The following is a 12,329-nucleotide window of genomic DNA, read 5'->3' as shown; positions in this document are numbered from 1 at the left end:
TAGTTGTCAAAAATTTACTCGCTGCAAACTTTGTTACCGATTCTTTGCAAAATATTTATAATTTTTGCACAAAGTTTAAAACTTGGACTTATGCGGTTAAAAAAAAAATAAACATAAATAAAAAAAGAAAAATATTTGATAAAATCTCGCGTCCCTATTTATTTTTTCACCACTATACATGTCGATATTTGAATCTCATAACAAAGTTTTTAATATTTAACAAAGTTTTTAAAAACTAGTGGGCAAAAAAAAGCGCGCAACTTCAATTTGATCACTCGAAGTTTTGTTATCGATCCAAGCTTGCAAATCTGTTTTTGCATGCTGTTCAATAGCACGCGTTTGATATCATACCAATGACATTTCTGTTATTCTCTTTTATGCTTATTTTCGTAACCATTGGAGTCTTTTCTAACAAGTTACAAAATAGGATCGATGTTCAAGTGCATTGCTTCATTTTGGCGTCCTAGATTGACTAAATCTCACACAATGCAGCGGTGGCCCCTTGGCAGGCAATGGCAGGCCTCCGAGTGTATTTCTGCCATGAAAAACAGCTTTTCATAAAAATACAATCACCGTTCGGAGTCGGCGTGAAACTGTAGGCTCCCCTTTGTGAGACAATAGCAAGGGGCACGCCACAAATCGGAAGAGAAGCTCGGCAAAACCCTAACATATGTGTAGGAGCCACTATGTTATTACTATTTTTATCCCCTTGCGCACTTGTGCACAAGGGTATATTAATTTTGTTCGCATAACGGTTGTTTGTAACAGCCAAAACGAATCGAGATAGATATAGACAAATGTATACATAAATGCTCAGAATGAATAGAGAAGTCGATTAAGCCATGTCGGTCTGTCCGTCCGTCCGTCTGTCCGTCCGTGTACACGATAACTCGAGCAAAAATTGAGATATCTCAACGAAATTTGGTATGTAGGTTTCCATTAATCCAAGGTAGGTTGGTATTGAAAATGAGCGAAATCGGACTGTAACCACGCCCACTTCCCATATAACGGTAATTTCCAGAAATACGAAAACTGCGATATTTTAGTAACTACTAAAGATAATTCACTCAAAATTGATATTTACAATAATTTTCAAACGAAAAATAAGAATATTATAAATTTTTGGAAAATGGGCGTAGTAACCGCTGCACCAATTTCTTCCAAACTTAGCACAGTTGTTGGCTTTGAACAGCATGCTAAATGGCCGAAAATTTAAAAAATCGGACAATAACCACGCCCACATCCCATATAACTGTAATTTCCAGAAATACGAAAACTGCGATATTTTAGTAACTACTGAAGATAATTCACTCAAAATTGATATTTACAATACTGAAGAGAAATACAAAATCTTCGATACATCAGTAAATATTAAAGCTAATTTATTCAAAATTGATGCTTGCAATAACTCTTTACCAAAAAATACGTTTATGGTAAAATTTTGGAAAATGGGCGTGGCACCGCCCACTTATGATCACATATATGTATATCGGTAACCGTTCTACCAATTTGTACCAAACTCGGTATTTTTATTGTGCTTGCCACACAAAAGCAAACCGTTGAGAATTATTGAAATCGGAAATTACGGCCGCTTTTCATGTAACGGTAAATTTCAGAAATGCTTGAAACTGCAATATTTCGAAATTTAAGGACGCTAATTTACTCAAAATTGATACACCCCGGCTTACCATCTAGCGGTAGGTTTCGGAAAGGTGAAAAAACATATATTTAAAACTTGCGCCGGGTATTCAATGTTCGACTCCGCCCAAACTTAGACTTTCTTACTTGTTAAGTGTAAATTTTTCACAAATCATTCGAACAATTCGAAAACCGGTTTTAGCGCATAATCGAACACCCAAGTATTTACATATAAAAATGCATTAGTACTCCAGGTAGGGTTGTCAACCGTACTATAATATATAGCATTCTACTATTTTTGGGGTCTGTGTACTATATACTGTTGGAAAAAATATAGTATGCAAAAATACTATATCTCTTTAATTATAAATATAAATATATTTCAGTCATTTGTAGGAAAGAAATGTTTTAAAATGGATGACATTTATACTGAAATATCAATATTAAAATAAATATACTTTAAAACAAAGGGTCTACAGATCAAAAATGGCAACAATTTTAAAAATACTTAGAAAGATTTACCAAATTTACTTAAAATTATTTCGGTTATGCTATCTTTTCCTGCAACTTCGGCATTCACAGAAAGAGTTTTTTCTATTAAGATTTTAAAATGGTGAGATGAGAGAAATAAAGCGAATATCTCACTAATAAAAAATGGACTTTTGATTTATGTTAATACTATATATATTTGAAGTGTACTATATTTTTCAGATTCGTTTGAAAAAGTACTATAAATTTCTTAGAAAATGTTGGCAACCCAGGGTTAAATGTGTGCATATGTATATTGTCCTAAATCTTAGAAGGTTTAGAATGGGAACTATCCTCTCTTGTCTTGGGACCAGAAAAAAATTGTTGTCTTTAGTCCTTGAGGAAGATGGCTACGAAACTTTTTTTAAACTAAGGTTAGCAAAAAAATAGAGATTACCACCAGAATATGTGTTATGAAGGCATTAAATAGAGATTATCACCAGAATATGTGTTATGAAAGCTATAAAAAAATAGCCTTAACTAATAATGACTTCTAGCTAAAATTAGGAAATACAAACAATACTTACGAGTTTCTATTGGGTCTATTTGCAGATAAATGGCTGAAACCATAAGCTCAGCTAACGGCATGGAGATGACCTTAAAAGATAGCGGGATCATCGATATGACTCCCGCTAGTTTGTTGCAACACAATGCGTTGGTCAAACATTCGCATGCGCTGCGTAGCTTAAAAGAATGCAGTTCCGATGAGCAGCCAGTTGCATTAGATTCATCAGCGCGAGCAAATAGTACGCCGCCAACAAATTACTCCACGCCCACTCCGACTCCGCCCGCAATTGCGACGTTTCGCTGCGATCGTTGCGATAATTTCGAAACAACCTCAAGGGCATCGCTTTTGCTGCATGTCGTGCAGTGCTTGTCCAATCATGCGCACCTCAAAACAGAAGGGGCTGAACTGGAAAATTTCAGCGTTGGGGCTGCTGTGCCTCACGTAGACCACAACGCAGGCAGCAGCAACGACGTCACCAAATTGCTCCCGGATACACCAAACAATGTGCCTACAAATATGTCGGTGATTACCACCAATGGCAATGGTAACGCTAGCAGTCCAACGGCTTCATCGTCGTCGTCGTCATCATCCCGCAAAGTCTTCGAATGTGACGTTTGCAATATGAAATTTTCAAATGGCGCCAATATGCGACGACATAAGATGCGTCATACCGGCGTAAAACCGTACGAATGCCGTGTTTGCCAGAAGAGGTTTGCTTAGTTCTTGAGTTATGGATTGAATTTGTGCGGCGACATTTTTATTATTGAACTTGTTCTAGATTTTTCCGCAAAGATCACTTGGCGGAACATTTTACAACGCACACGAAAACGCTTCCATACCACTGTCCCATATGTAACCGTGGCTTCCAGCGACAAATTGCTATGCGCGCTCATTTCCAGAACGAACATGTTGGCCAACACGACCTCGTCAAAACTTGCCCGCTGTGCAGCTATAGAGCAGGCTCCATGAAATCTTTGCGAATTCACTTCTTTAACAGGTGCGCCTAATGATTCTCTGCATAGTATTTTGTGTAGTGTAGTTGATTATTCTTTTTGCGCCTACTTGTAGACATGGCATAGATCTTGACAACCCCGGACCGGGTGGATCCTCCTCATTGCTGCTCGCTTTGGAATCGCAGGCATCTCAGGTAGCAGCTGCAGCAGCCGCCGCCAGTTTCGTGCCGGGCTTGAATGCGGTAGCTGCTGCTGCCGCTGCAGCCAGCCAGAATGCTAACTCGAGCATGACAACCCATCAGAGTGATAGCGGTGAATCGATGCGTTCGCTGGAGAATGCTACACCGCCGATGCATTTCTTGACGCCGCATGTGGAAATCTCAACGCTGTCCGAAAACGGCACTGATTTGTTCAATGTAACATGGAATGCGTTGCTAAATTGCAAATTGGGGAAATCCACTGATGCGGCGTTTTTGTGTGCGTTTGATTTGCAGGGAAATGCCAATGCATCAACCGGAGTGGAACTGATGGAGACGAAGAGTGGCAGTCGTGGAGGGGAACGGGACACAATCACCGGCAGCAAGTCACCAGTGCCACCACCACCTCAGGAACATCCGATCGATTGTAATACCAAATCGTTGCCTTCGAGTACCAGTCATGTCGGCCTACATTTGAATGCTTGCGCTTCACCAAAAACTCATCATCACGAGAACCACATCACGCCATCCATCAGTTTGATACCAATCAAGCAGGCGAGTGTAATGCAATAAATTAATATTAATTTCCCATATTATTCTTCTTTTGTTCACATAAAAAACATAAACACATCCATCCATATCTTTGCATTTGTTTTTTTTTTTGGTTATTGTTCCTCCACTGTAGGAGCCACTCGGTGAAGACCTTTCAACGGATTCAAATAAGGCGCGTCATAAAATCAGTCCATCTACACCCAGTGACCAAATGAATGGCGGCGATAGCAATGAGTCGGAATTCTCCTCGCCAAATAACAGATTAACATCATTAATTAAGGTTTGTTGTTGTAATAAGTAATCTTTCGTTTCAACTTTAAATTTTCTAAAGTTGAATTCTAGATTTTTTTTTATTTTACATACTTTTGTGACCTTTAACATGTTTTATTTCTGAAAGTCCTTCTAAAAAATCCTGACGCCAGGGAGAAAAAACTTAAAACGCAGTTTCACTAAATCTGGCCCTTAGCTTTGTGAGCAGTGTTGCCACACATGGGCTTTTGCTACCAAAACTGGTAGGTTTTTTTCCATGTAGTAGGTTGGTAGGCTAGATTGGATTTTGGTAGGTTCCGCGATAATAATAGTTATTTGCTAAAAATAGAATTTTTATCTATAAACATTTTAGCAACCTAGTTTACGCGAATATTTCACCAGTGCGTTCGTATAACGGCGACCGCACACATGTAAATACACCTGATTCGTAAGTACGAACGTATACTCTCATTATTTCCAGTATAAAAAATCATATATGAGCCATTCGTTTTTAAGTCGGACGGATTTCGTAAAAAAAATTATGTCATGTCTCTGATTCGCTTCAAGTTTTTTTGTTTGGGCTCTATACATGATATAAGCTAACACGTGTTTGAGGTTTTTTTTTTCTCGGAGATATGATTTGTCAAAGTTTGCATTTTTTTGTGTGTTCATGTACTTCTTCAAATCGTTATATCTCGGGTTCTGCCCATCGTAGAGACTTCATCTTAACGTCGTTTTAAAGCTAAAGAAACGAGCTTAGCATGTCTATATATAGGATGGTCAAGATTGTCCTAAAGCTAACTTAGATATTAAGAGTCGAACTTTTTGAAGTTGATTTGCATAGTGAAGACCAGTAAATTAAGGATTTAAAATTATACCATCTGCTTATGCGACTTATAACACCTAGTGACTAAAGGAATACTACACCCCAAGGAACTGGTACCAAACCGGATATAAAACACGTTTGAATTTATATACAAGCATGTGCAAGGCTGAATATGCAAAAATTGCATGTCAGAAATTCTTTATGCACATGCACTTCTCAACTGCCGCAGAACAAAACCTACTAAAGTAGTTAATTGCTGGCACCCCAAATCATGCTCAACTTGCTTAACGCATCAACCCATACAGAGCTGGTACAAGAGTTACCATTGGTCACAGCGCCTACCCAATTTTTTAACTTAAATACATAACCGCTTGACGCACCCCAAAAACTTTTCCAGCGTTTTTAAACAGTAAAGCCACACCGCTATAAGCAGTAGAGACTCTGCATGACTTACAACCCTACAGAGGTGGTAACTGATGGTTATCATTGGAACCGACGCCTACCCAAAACATTTTTGCTTGAATAAATTTTTATGTAAATAAATTCATCCTGACCCTGCCCTCTCACTGAATTAGTCACCATCGTAATCCTTTTTAAATTCTCTATAAAAAACGTGCTTAAAAAAAAATTGACATTTTTTCAAGAACTCTTTTTAAAATATTTTTCTTTATGACGAGATGGTTTATTTTGTGAGAATCAACAATTTTTTGTAATTTGTTTTCGACAACTTATAGTGAGATATATTTCGTAAGGTGTTAAACATCGGGTTTTAGGAAAACGTAAAATTTTATTGCGGTTTCCGATAGAATACCTATCTATATATAATATTTATATGGCAACACTTTTCTTTAATGTGACAAACACCTAGAAATGGTCGTGGCAATTGCAGGACTTAAGTGAGCAAACACACAAATTTTATAGCAAAACGCAGATTTTATTGCGAATTTCCGCAGAATATCCCTTCGCTAACAACATTTGTTCCGCAATATAGATTTTCTGCCGAAATTCACAATAAAATCTAAATTTTTGAACTTTGGTTTTAATACAGCCACGTCCATTTCTAGAATATTCTTTGATTGAAAAAGTTGTGGAACAAATGTTGTTAACAAAGCGATATTCTGGCGAAATCCGCAATAAAATCTGCGTTTTGCTAACTTAAGTCTTATAATTGCTCCCTGATAAACAAAAAATTGTCAGGTAAAAGTGTCACCGTTTTTGAAATATTTACATTTTTTCGAATATAAAAAAAAATCGTGCCTTTTCATGTGTTTTCTTTAACTGCAACTACAAACCGGGCAATACTTAGTAAATTTAAATTTTTTCGAATTTAAAAAAAATCGTGCCTTTTTTCAGTTAAAAATCCAGAAATAGTCCTGATTTTATGATGGTTCCTTAATATATTTTAACTACATTGCATTTGAGTAAAAAAATCGAAAATTCGAAAAATTCGAAAAAATGTAAATATTTCAAAACCGGTGACACTTTTACCTGAAAATTTTTTGTTTATCAGTGAGCTCACCCCATCGATGGTATAATTTTAAATCCCTAATTTACTGCTCTTCATTATGCAAATCAACTTCAAAAAGTTCAACTGTTAATAGCTAAGTTAGCTTTAGAATAATCTTGACCATCTTATATATAGAAATATTAAGCACATTTCTTTATCTTTAAAACGACGTTAAGATGAAGTCTCTACGATGAGCAGAGCCCGAGAAATAACGATTTGAAGAAGTACATAATTAGTCAGAGTCACGAAAAAATTCAAACTTTGACAGATCATATCTACGAAGAAATTCCTCAAACATCATTCATATATCCTTTACTAGCTTATACCCGCGGGTTTCGCTCCGCGCTTTTATACAAATAGCTCGTTATTTTTTATAGCTCGTTATTTTTTAAGCGAGTTAAGGTATTTAGGCCGTTTAAAACTATGAAATTATAAAATCTCGTCTGCGCGCTAGGCATACGAAAGATATCAATCCCTCTAAGTTTACCTTAAAATGGTTCCAGGTATACGACGCGTGAACGTGTAACCTTCTTGGAGGTGCTACGGCGGTTGTAATATTTCCAACTCAAATTTAGTAACCTGGCCTTGATAAAATACCACTTCTCATTACTGTAGCAAATGCCTCAAGAGACCTTTAGATTATAAGGCCGAACCCGGCTTTCCCTTTTCCATTTAATGAAATTTATTCTGTCAGTACGGCACTTATAAAATAAATCTCCATAACAAATTTAAAATACTTCGACAGATTTTCTAACCTTCCAGAGATATGTATTAAGAAGTTTTTAGTATGTATGGGAGGCGACATGCCTCCTTTTATAATAACTCACATTTTTTCCATGAGCAATTGATACATTTTGCATACACAACTCCATACCAAGTTCCAGTATTCTTCCACAAACACTTCCAGGGATATGTGGCAAGAAAAAGTAAATTTGTACTAAGGATGGGTAAATTCGATATTCGAAGGTTCGATATTCGAATTTCAATCGAATTTTAGCTCCAAAATGGCGAATTTTTGAAATCGAACTTTGTGTTGCTAAAATTCGGATAAAATCGAATTTTTCTAGAAAAAATCGAATTTCACCTTTATTTCCAAAATATCAACTCTTCAAATTTCTTCTTTCTGACTAAATTTGCCATCACTGTGTGTGTTTTTCGATCTGATGCATCGAAGCAAAAAATCTGTGCCAAGAAGAAACTGTTATTCCAAACTCAATATAAAAAAAAAATTTTGTAAAAAAACTATTTTTTGTTGATTTTTTATTTTAAATTTTGGAGGCTTTTATGTTAGTAGCATGCAGCTTTTGCCTGAGAAGACCCCTAGTAAAATTTTCCGGAGAATAATTTTCTAGAATAAATCAATCCTCCAACGACCTTCCGAATTTGCTTTTTGTGGGATTTCTTGAAGTAAGGGTCAAAATTACCCTTTTAGGCGGGAGCTAATGGTTAAAAATGTTCTACGAAAATATTTACCATGAAATTTTATTATATATGTCTTAACCTTTAATTTCGCTCAGACATTTATTTTGACAATTTTTTCGACTTTTTTAAAACCTACTTAGGCCGAGACATGAAAACTTTAGTAGGTCATAAAATAAAAATACGACCTAACTTTTGCAAATCCATCGAGTGTTTTACTACTGGATGGGTATACTTTCAGAAAATGTTAACAAAGTCGGGGCTGTTTCTGCTGTCGCACAATGTAATTTGAGTTTAACTTTTTAAACAGGTGGCCACTCTCTTCAAGCACCTCAAAATTATTTTAGTTGTTGCATAGTATTTTAAGCACAACACTTCTTTAAATAAATTCTACTTCTCAAACAGGTGGCAACCCTCCTAAACCATTTCGATTGATACCCATATTGAGGTAATTTATTTAACTTACTAAATAATTTGATTTTGATTTTCCTACATATGGCTCAAAACTAGACCATATTACACATCTACAGGGCAAGCACTTTCATTTGACACCTAATTTCTTTTTGAAAATCGAACAAACAATACAGATTCTATGACTTAGTGTTAAATATTTAACGTAAACATCTGCGGAAGCGATTATTTGATTTAGGTTTTCTAACCTGTGGCAACTCTTTTCATAAAACTAAAACTATGTTGCAGACCCAAAGGACAAGCCTTTAATTTGACACTTCGTTTTTTGAAATTGAGCGAACGATACAGATTTTATGACTTGGTGTTAAATATTTAACGCAAACGGCTCCGAACTCGATTTCACTTCAAAGATATTTGGGAAAATTCGAAAAAATTCGAATCAAATCGAATTTGCACCACCAAATTTCGAATCGATTAATCGAATGGTTGAGCAATGTTCGATATTCGGAAAAAATCGAATTTCAACCCCCCACTACCCATCCCTAATTTGTACTGGAAGTGCCATGCCCCTTTTTCTTATAACCCTAATCTTCTTCCATGAATTTAAAATTGATTTTACATACCCCAGTATCAAGTCCCAGTACTCTACCATGAACACCTCTAGAGATAAGCAGTATAAAACAGTAAATTTTTACGGGAGGAACCATGTCCCCTTTTCGAATAACGCAATTTTTTCTCCATGAGTATGGAATTAATTTTGTATACACATCTCGGTGCCAAGTTCCAGTCCTCTGCAATAAACACCTCCAGAGATATGCAGCATAGAAATATCAATTTGCATGGGAGTTGCCACACCACCTTTTCCAATAACTCTCATTTTTCTCCATGAGTATGGTATTAGTTTCACATACATACATACATATGTATTTCCATACCAAGCTTGAGTGCTTTACCCCAAACATTTGAAGAGATATGCAATCAGCGTTGCCATTTTAGCCGTTTTCCGGCTAGATTTAGCCGGTTGCGACAACAAAGAGCCGGAAAAAATTCGATTTAGCCGGCAAATCGGCTGCCGTTTTTAGCCGATTTTGCTCTTCGCCTTATTTTATTGAAATTCAAATATACAAGTTTTTATTTTTACAAATTTAGTGCTCCAAAATCTATTAGAAATGGCTAGTCTTATCTCTGAGAAAATTTTCATGTCGGACTGTGTTATATAAAATTGAAAAACAATCAGATAGTGAGCCGATTTCAATGTATTTTGTTTTAAGCGAGTGACTCAAATACACATAAACTGGGACGCGTCATTTTAGCAGATTAAAAAGTTACAAGTTTTGCTGAAATTTTGCAGAATTTTCATAATTTTTACACCGAGTGTGAAATCTGTTTGTAGTATATGTTGTTTGTAAAGTAATGAGCTACATATTCATAAAAAATAATAAATATTAAATAAACTAAAGAAAAATTGGCAAAACTGCTTCAATTTTGCGTCCCAGTTTATATTTGGGAGAACGTAGTGGGAATTTTCTTCATAAATTTTTTGTTATGAATGTCTTAAATTTAAGTGTGAAGTTTTATTCGCTACACTTAGAAAATAAAAGAGCACGAACTTCGATGTGGAGCAAAACTCTCTGGGAAGACAATACATGGTGCAAACATACTTTTTAAATTGTATAAAATAAAACTGCAGTAGTTTGGATGTGGATAATTCTTGTGACAAATACATAGTTTCGTGCTTATATTTTTGTATATATATTTTTAGCAGCACCACATCTTTATCAGAAAATTCCGAGAATCCAGAAATTGGTACTGTTACAAGTTGCAGGATCATTTTAACTCGACCTCTTTCCTGTTCCACGGATAATGGTACATCTTTCAGAGGTTTAAAGATTTTTTGCGTCAGCAATTTGTTATCAACCTACGTACCCTACCTCGGAAAAGCAAAAAACTTTATATTCGAACGTTTGCTCAGGTGTACCGAATTCTGGCAGTTTGGAAACGCGCAACACTTTTAATATTTTCATCCAACTTCACTAACTTCAAATTTTTTTTCTAATTTTTTAAGAAACAAAAATTTTTGTGCTAGTGAATGTGGTGGCATGATTTTTGTTAAATGTCATAAGCTTGTTAAAAGTGAAGTGATCGGCAACAACAACGAATGTCAATAAATTAATCTACCTTCTGCTTTCACAGCTTTACGTGTTCATTTCTCAAAATTTATCTCTGTTTTTATATTTAAGTAATGCAAACATGACTTCTGATGTAAAGCTTAGCTACGTATAACGACAGTTTCCTTTGTTAAACAAAAATAAAGTGGTGTACAGCTTAGCTACGTATAAATAATCTTTATTAACCAAAAAAAAATTCAATGGATTTACTAGTCTTTCTAATTGTAGTTTATGTATTTAAAAAAATTTAATTCTGGTTGAAACATTTTAGCCGTTTTTAGCTGTTTTTTTTGTCCAATCTAGCCGGTCGCCCTGAAAAGTTCTGGCAACACTGTATGCAATATGAAACTCTCAGTCAGTATGGGAGGTGCTACGCCTCTTTTCCAAAAGCGTCCATTTTTCTCCGTGAATATGAACATGATTTCACACAGTGTTGGGAAACTGTTAATCTGATTAACGATTAAAAATTAACGATTAAAATGTTAATCGCGTTTGACGATTAAAATTAATTAGTCGTAATCAACTGTCCGATTAATGATAACATTTTTTTAATCCTTAATCGCTGGCTGCGATTGCATTTAATTAATTTAAAACATTAATCGTTAATCCAATTAAAAATAAAATCTGATTAATTTGTCTAGTTTGTCCGAGTTTGAAACCAAACACCAGTTATAGTAATTATTTTGTGTTTTACGCTTATAAAAAGCACATAATATAAAAAAATTATAATTATTGTTATTAGTAATACATAAACTGGGAACTTTTACAAACCTAGTTTGTAAAACGTTTGTTGGTATATATCTTAATGAAAATGCACACCAAATTGCTTAGATTGATGAGGAAGCCCAACTTAGCCATACCAGATTAACTTGCTTTGTGTGCACAGGGAAATTCCAGCATAACTTAATTAATCACCAAACCTACTTGATCAAATTAAGAGTTAATGATTAAAAATTCATATTTTAATCGCGGTTACGATTAACTGTTTAGCCAGATTAAACTTAGTCATGATTATCTATAATCAGTATGAATTTAATCGAATTAACTAACTGATTAAAACATCAATCGATTAATGCTATCATTGATTTCACATACATATCACTATACCAAGTTTCAGTTCTCTCCCACAAATACTTCCAGAGATATGTATGTAATATGAAAATTCCAATTTGTATGGGAGGGGCCTTGAGTTATCGGACTTACTTTCAGTCTAAGACCATCCTTCCGAAATCCGTAGTAAGTGTACTAAATTTCGTTCTGATCGGAAAACCGGTTAAGGAAGTAGCCTATTTTTCAGTCCAGGTCATAAACCATCTTTGAACAAAATTTCATGCAAATCAGTTCAGTCATTTACGCGTATTAATTTAATTAAA

The 12,329-nt window shown here is 35.3% G+C and overlaps 1 protein-coding gene across 4 annotated transcripts in view; it reads left to right on the top strand.

The window, feature by feature from the left end:
- The window catches only part of LOC118742290 (DNA-binding protein Ikaros), a 114,171-nt gene that overhangs the window by 93,072 nt on the left and 8,770 nt on the right, over positions 1-12,329 (top strand). For 3 of the 4 annotated variants that reach the window (XM_036474252.1, XM_036474253.1, XM_036474254.1), the window contains exons 2-5: positions 2,719-3,384; positions 3,453-3,671; positions 3,743-4,379; positions 4,510-4,656. In XM_036474252.1, the coding sequence (XP_036330145.1) occupies positions 2,723-3,384; positions 3,453-3,671; positions 3,743-4,379; positions 4,510-4,656 (1,665 nt within the window). In that variant the 5' untranslated portion in view covers positions 2,719-2,722. The remainder of the gene's footprint in view (positions 1-2,718; positions 3,385-3,452; positions 3,672-3,742; positions 4,380-4,509; positions 4,657-12,329) is intronic. The other variant, XM_036474255.1, reaches the window with a different exon arrangement.

Source organism: Rhagoletis pomonella, unplaced genomic scaffold (assembly GCF_013731165.1).
Source record: "Rhagoletis pomonella isolate Grant_MI unplaced genomic scaffold, Rhpom_1.0 Rhpom_scaffold_00007, whole genome shotgun sequence".
NCBI lineage: Eukaryota > Metazoa > Arthropoda > Insecta > Diptera > Tephritidae > Rhagoletis > Rhagoletis pomonella.
The sequence above is the reverse complement of the archived record's forward strand: the minus strand, read 5'-3'. Positions and strand labels throughout refer to the sequence as shown.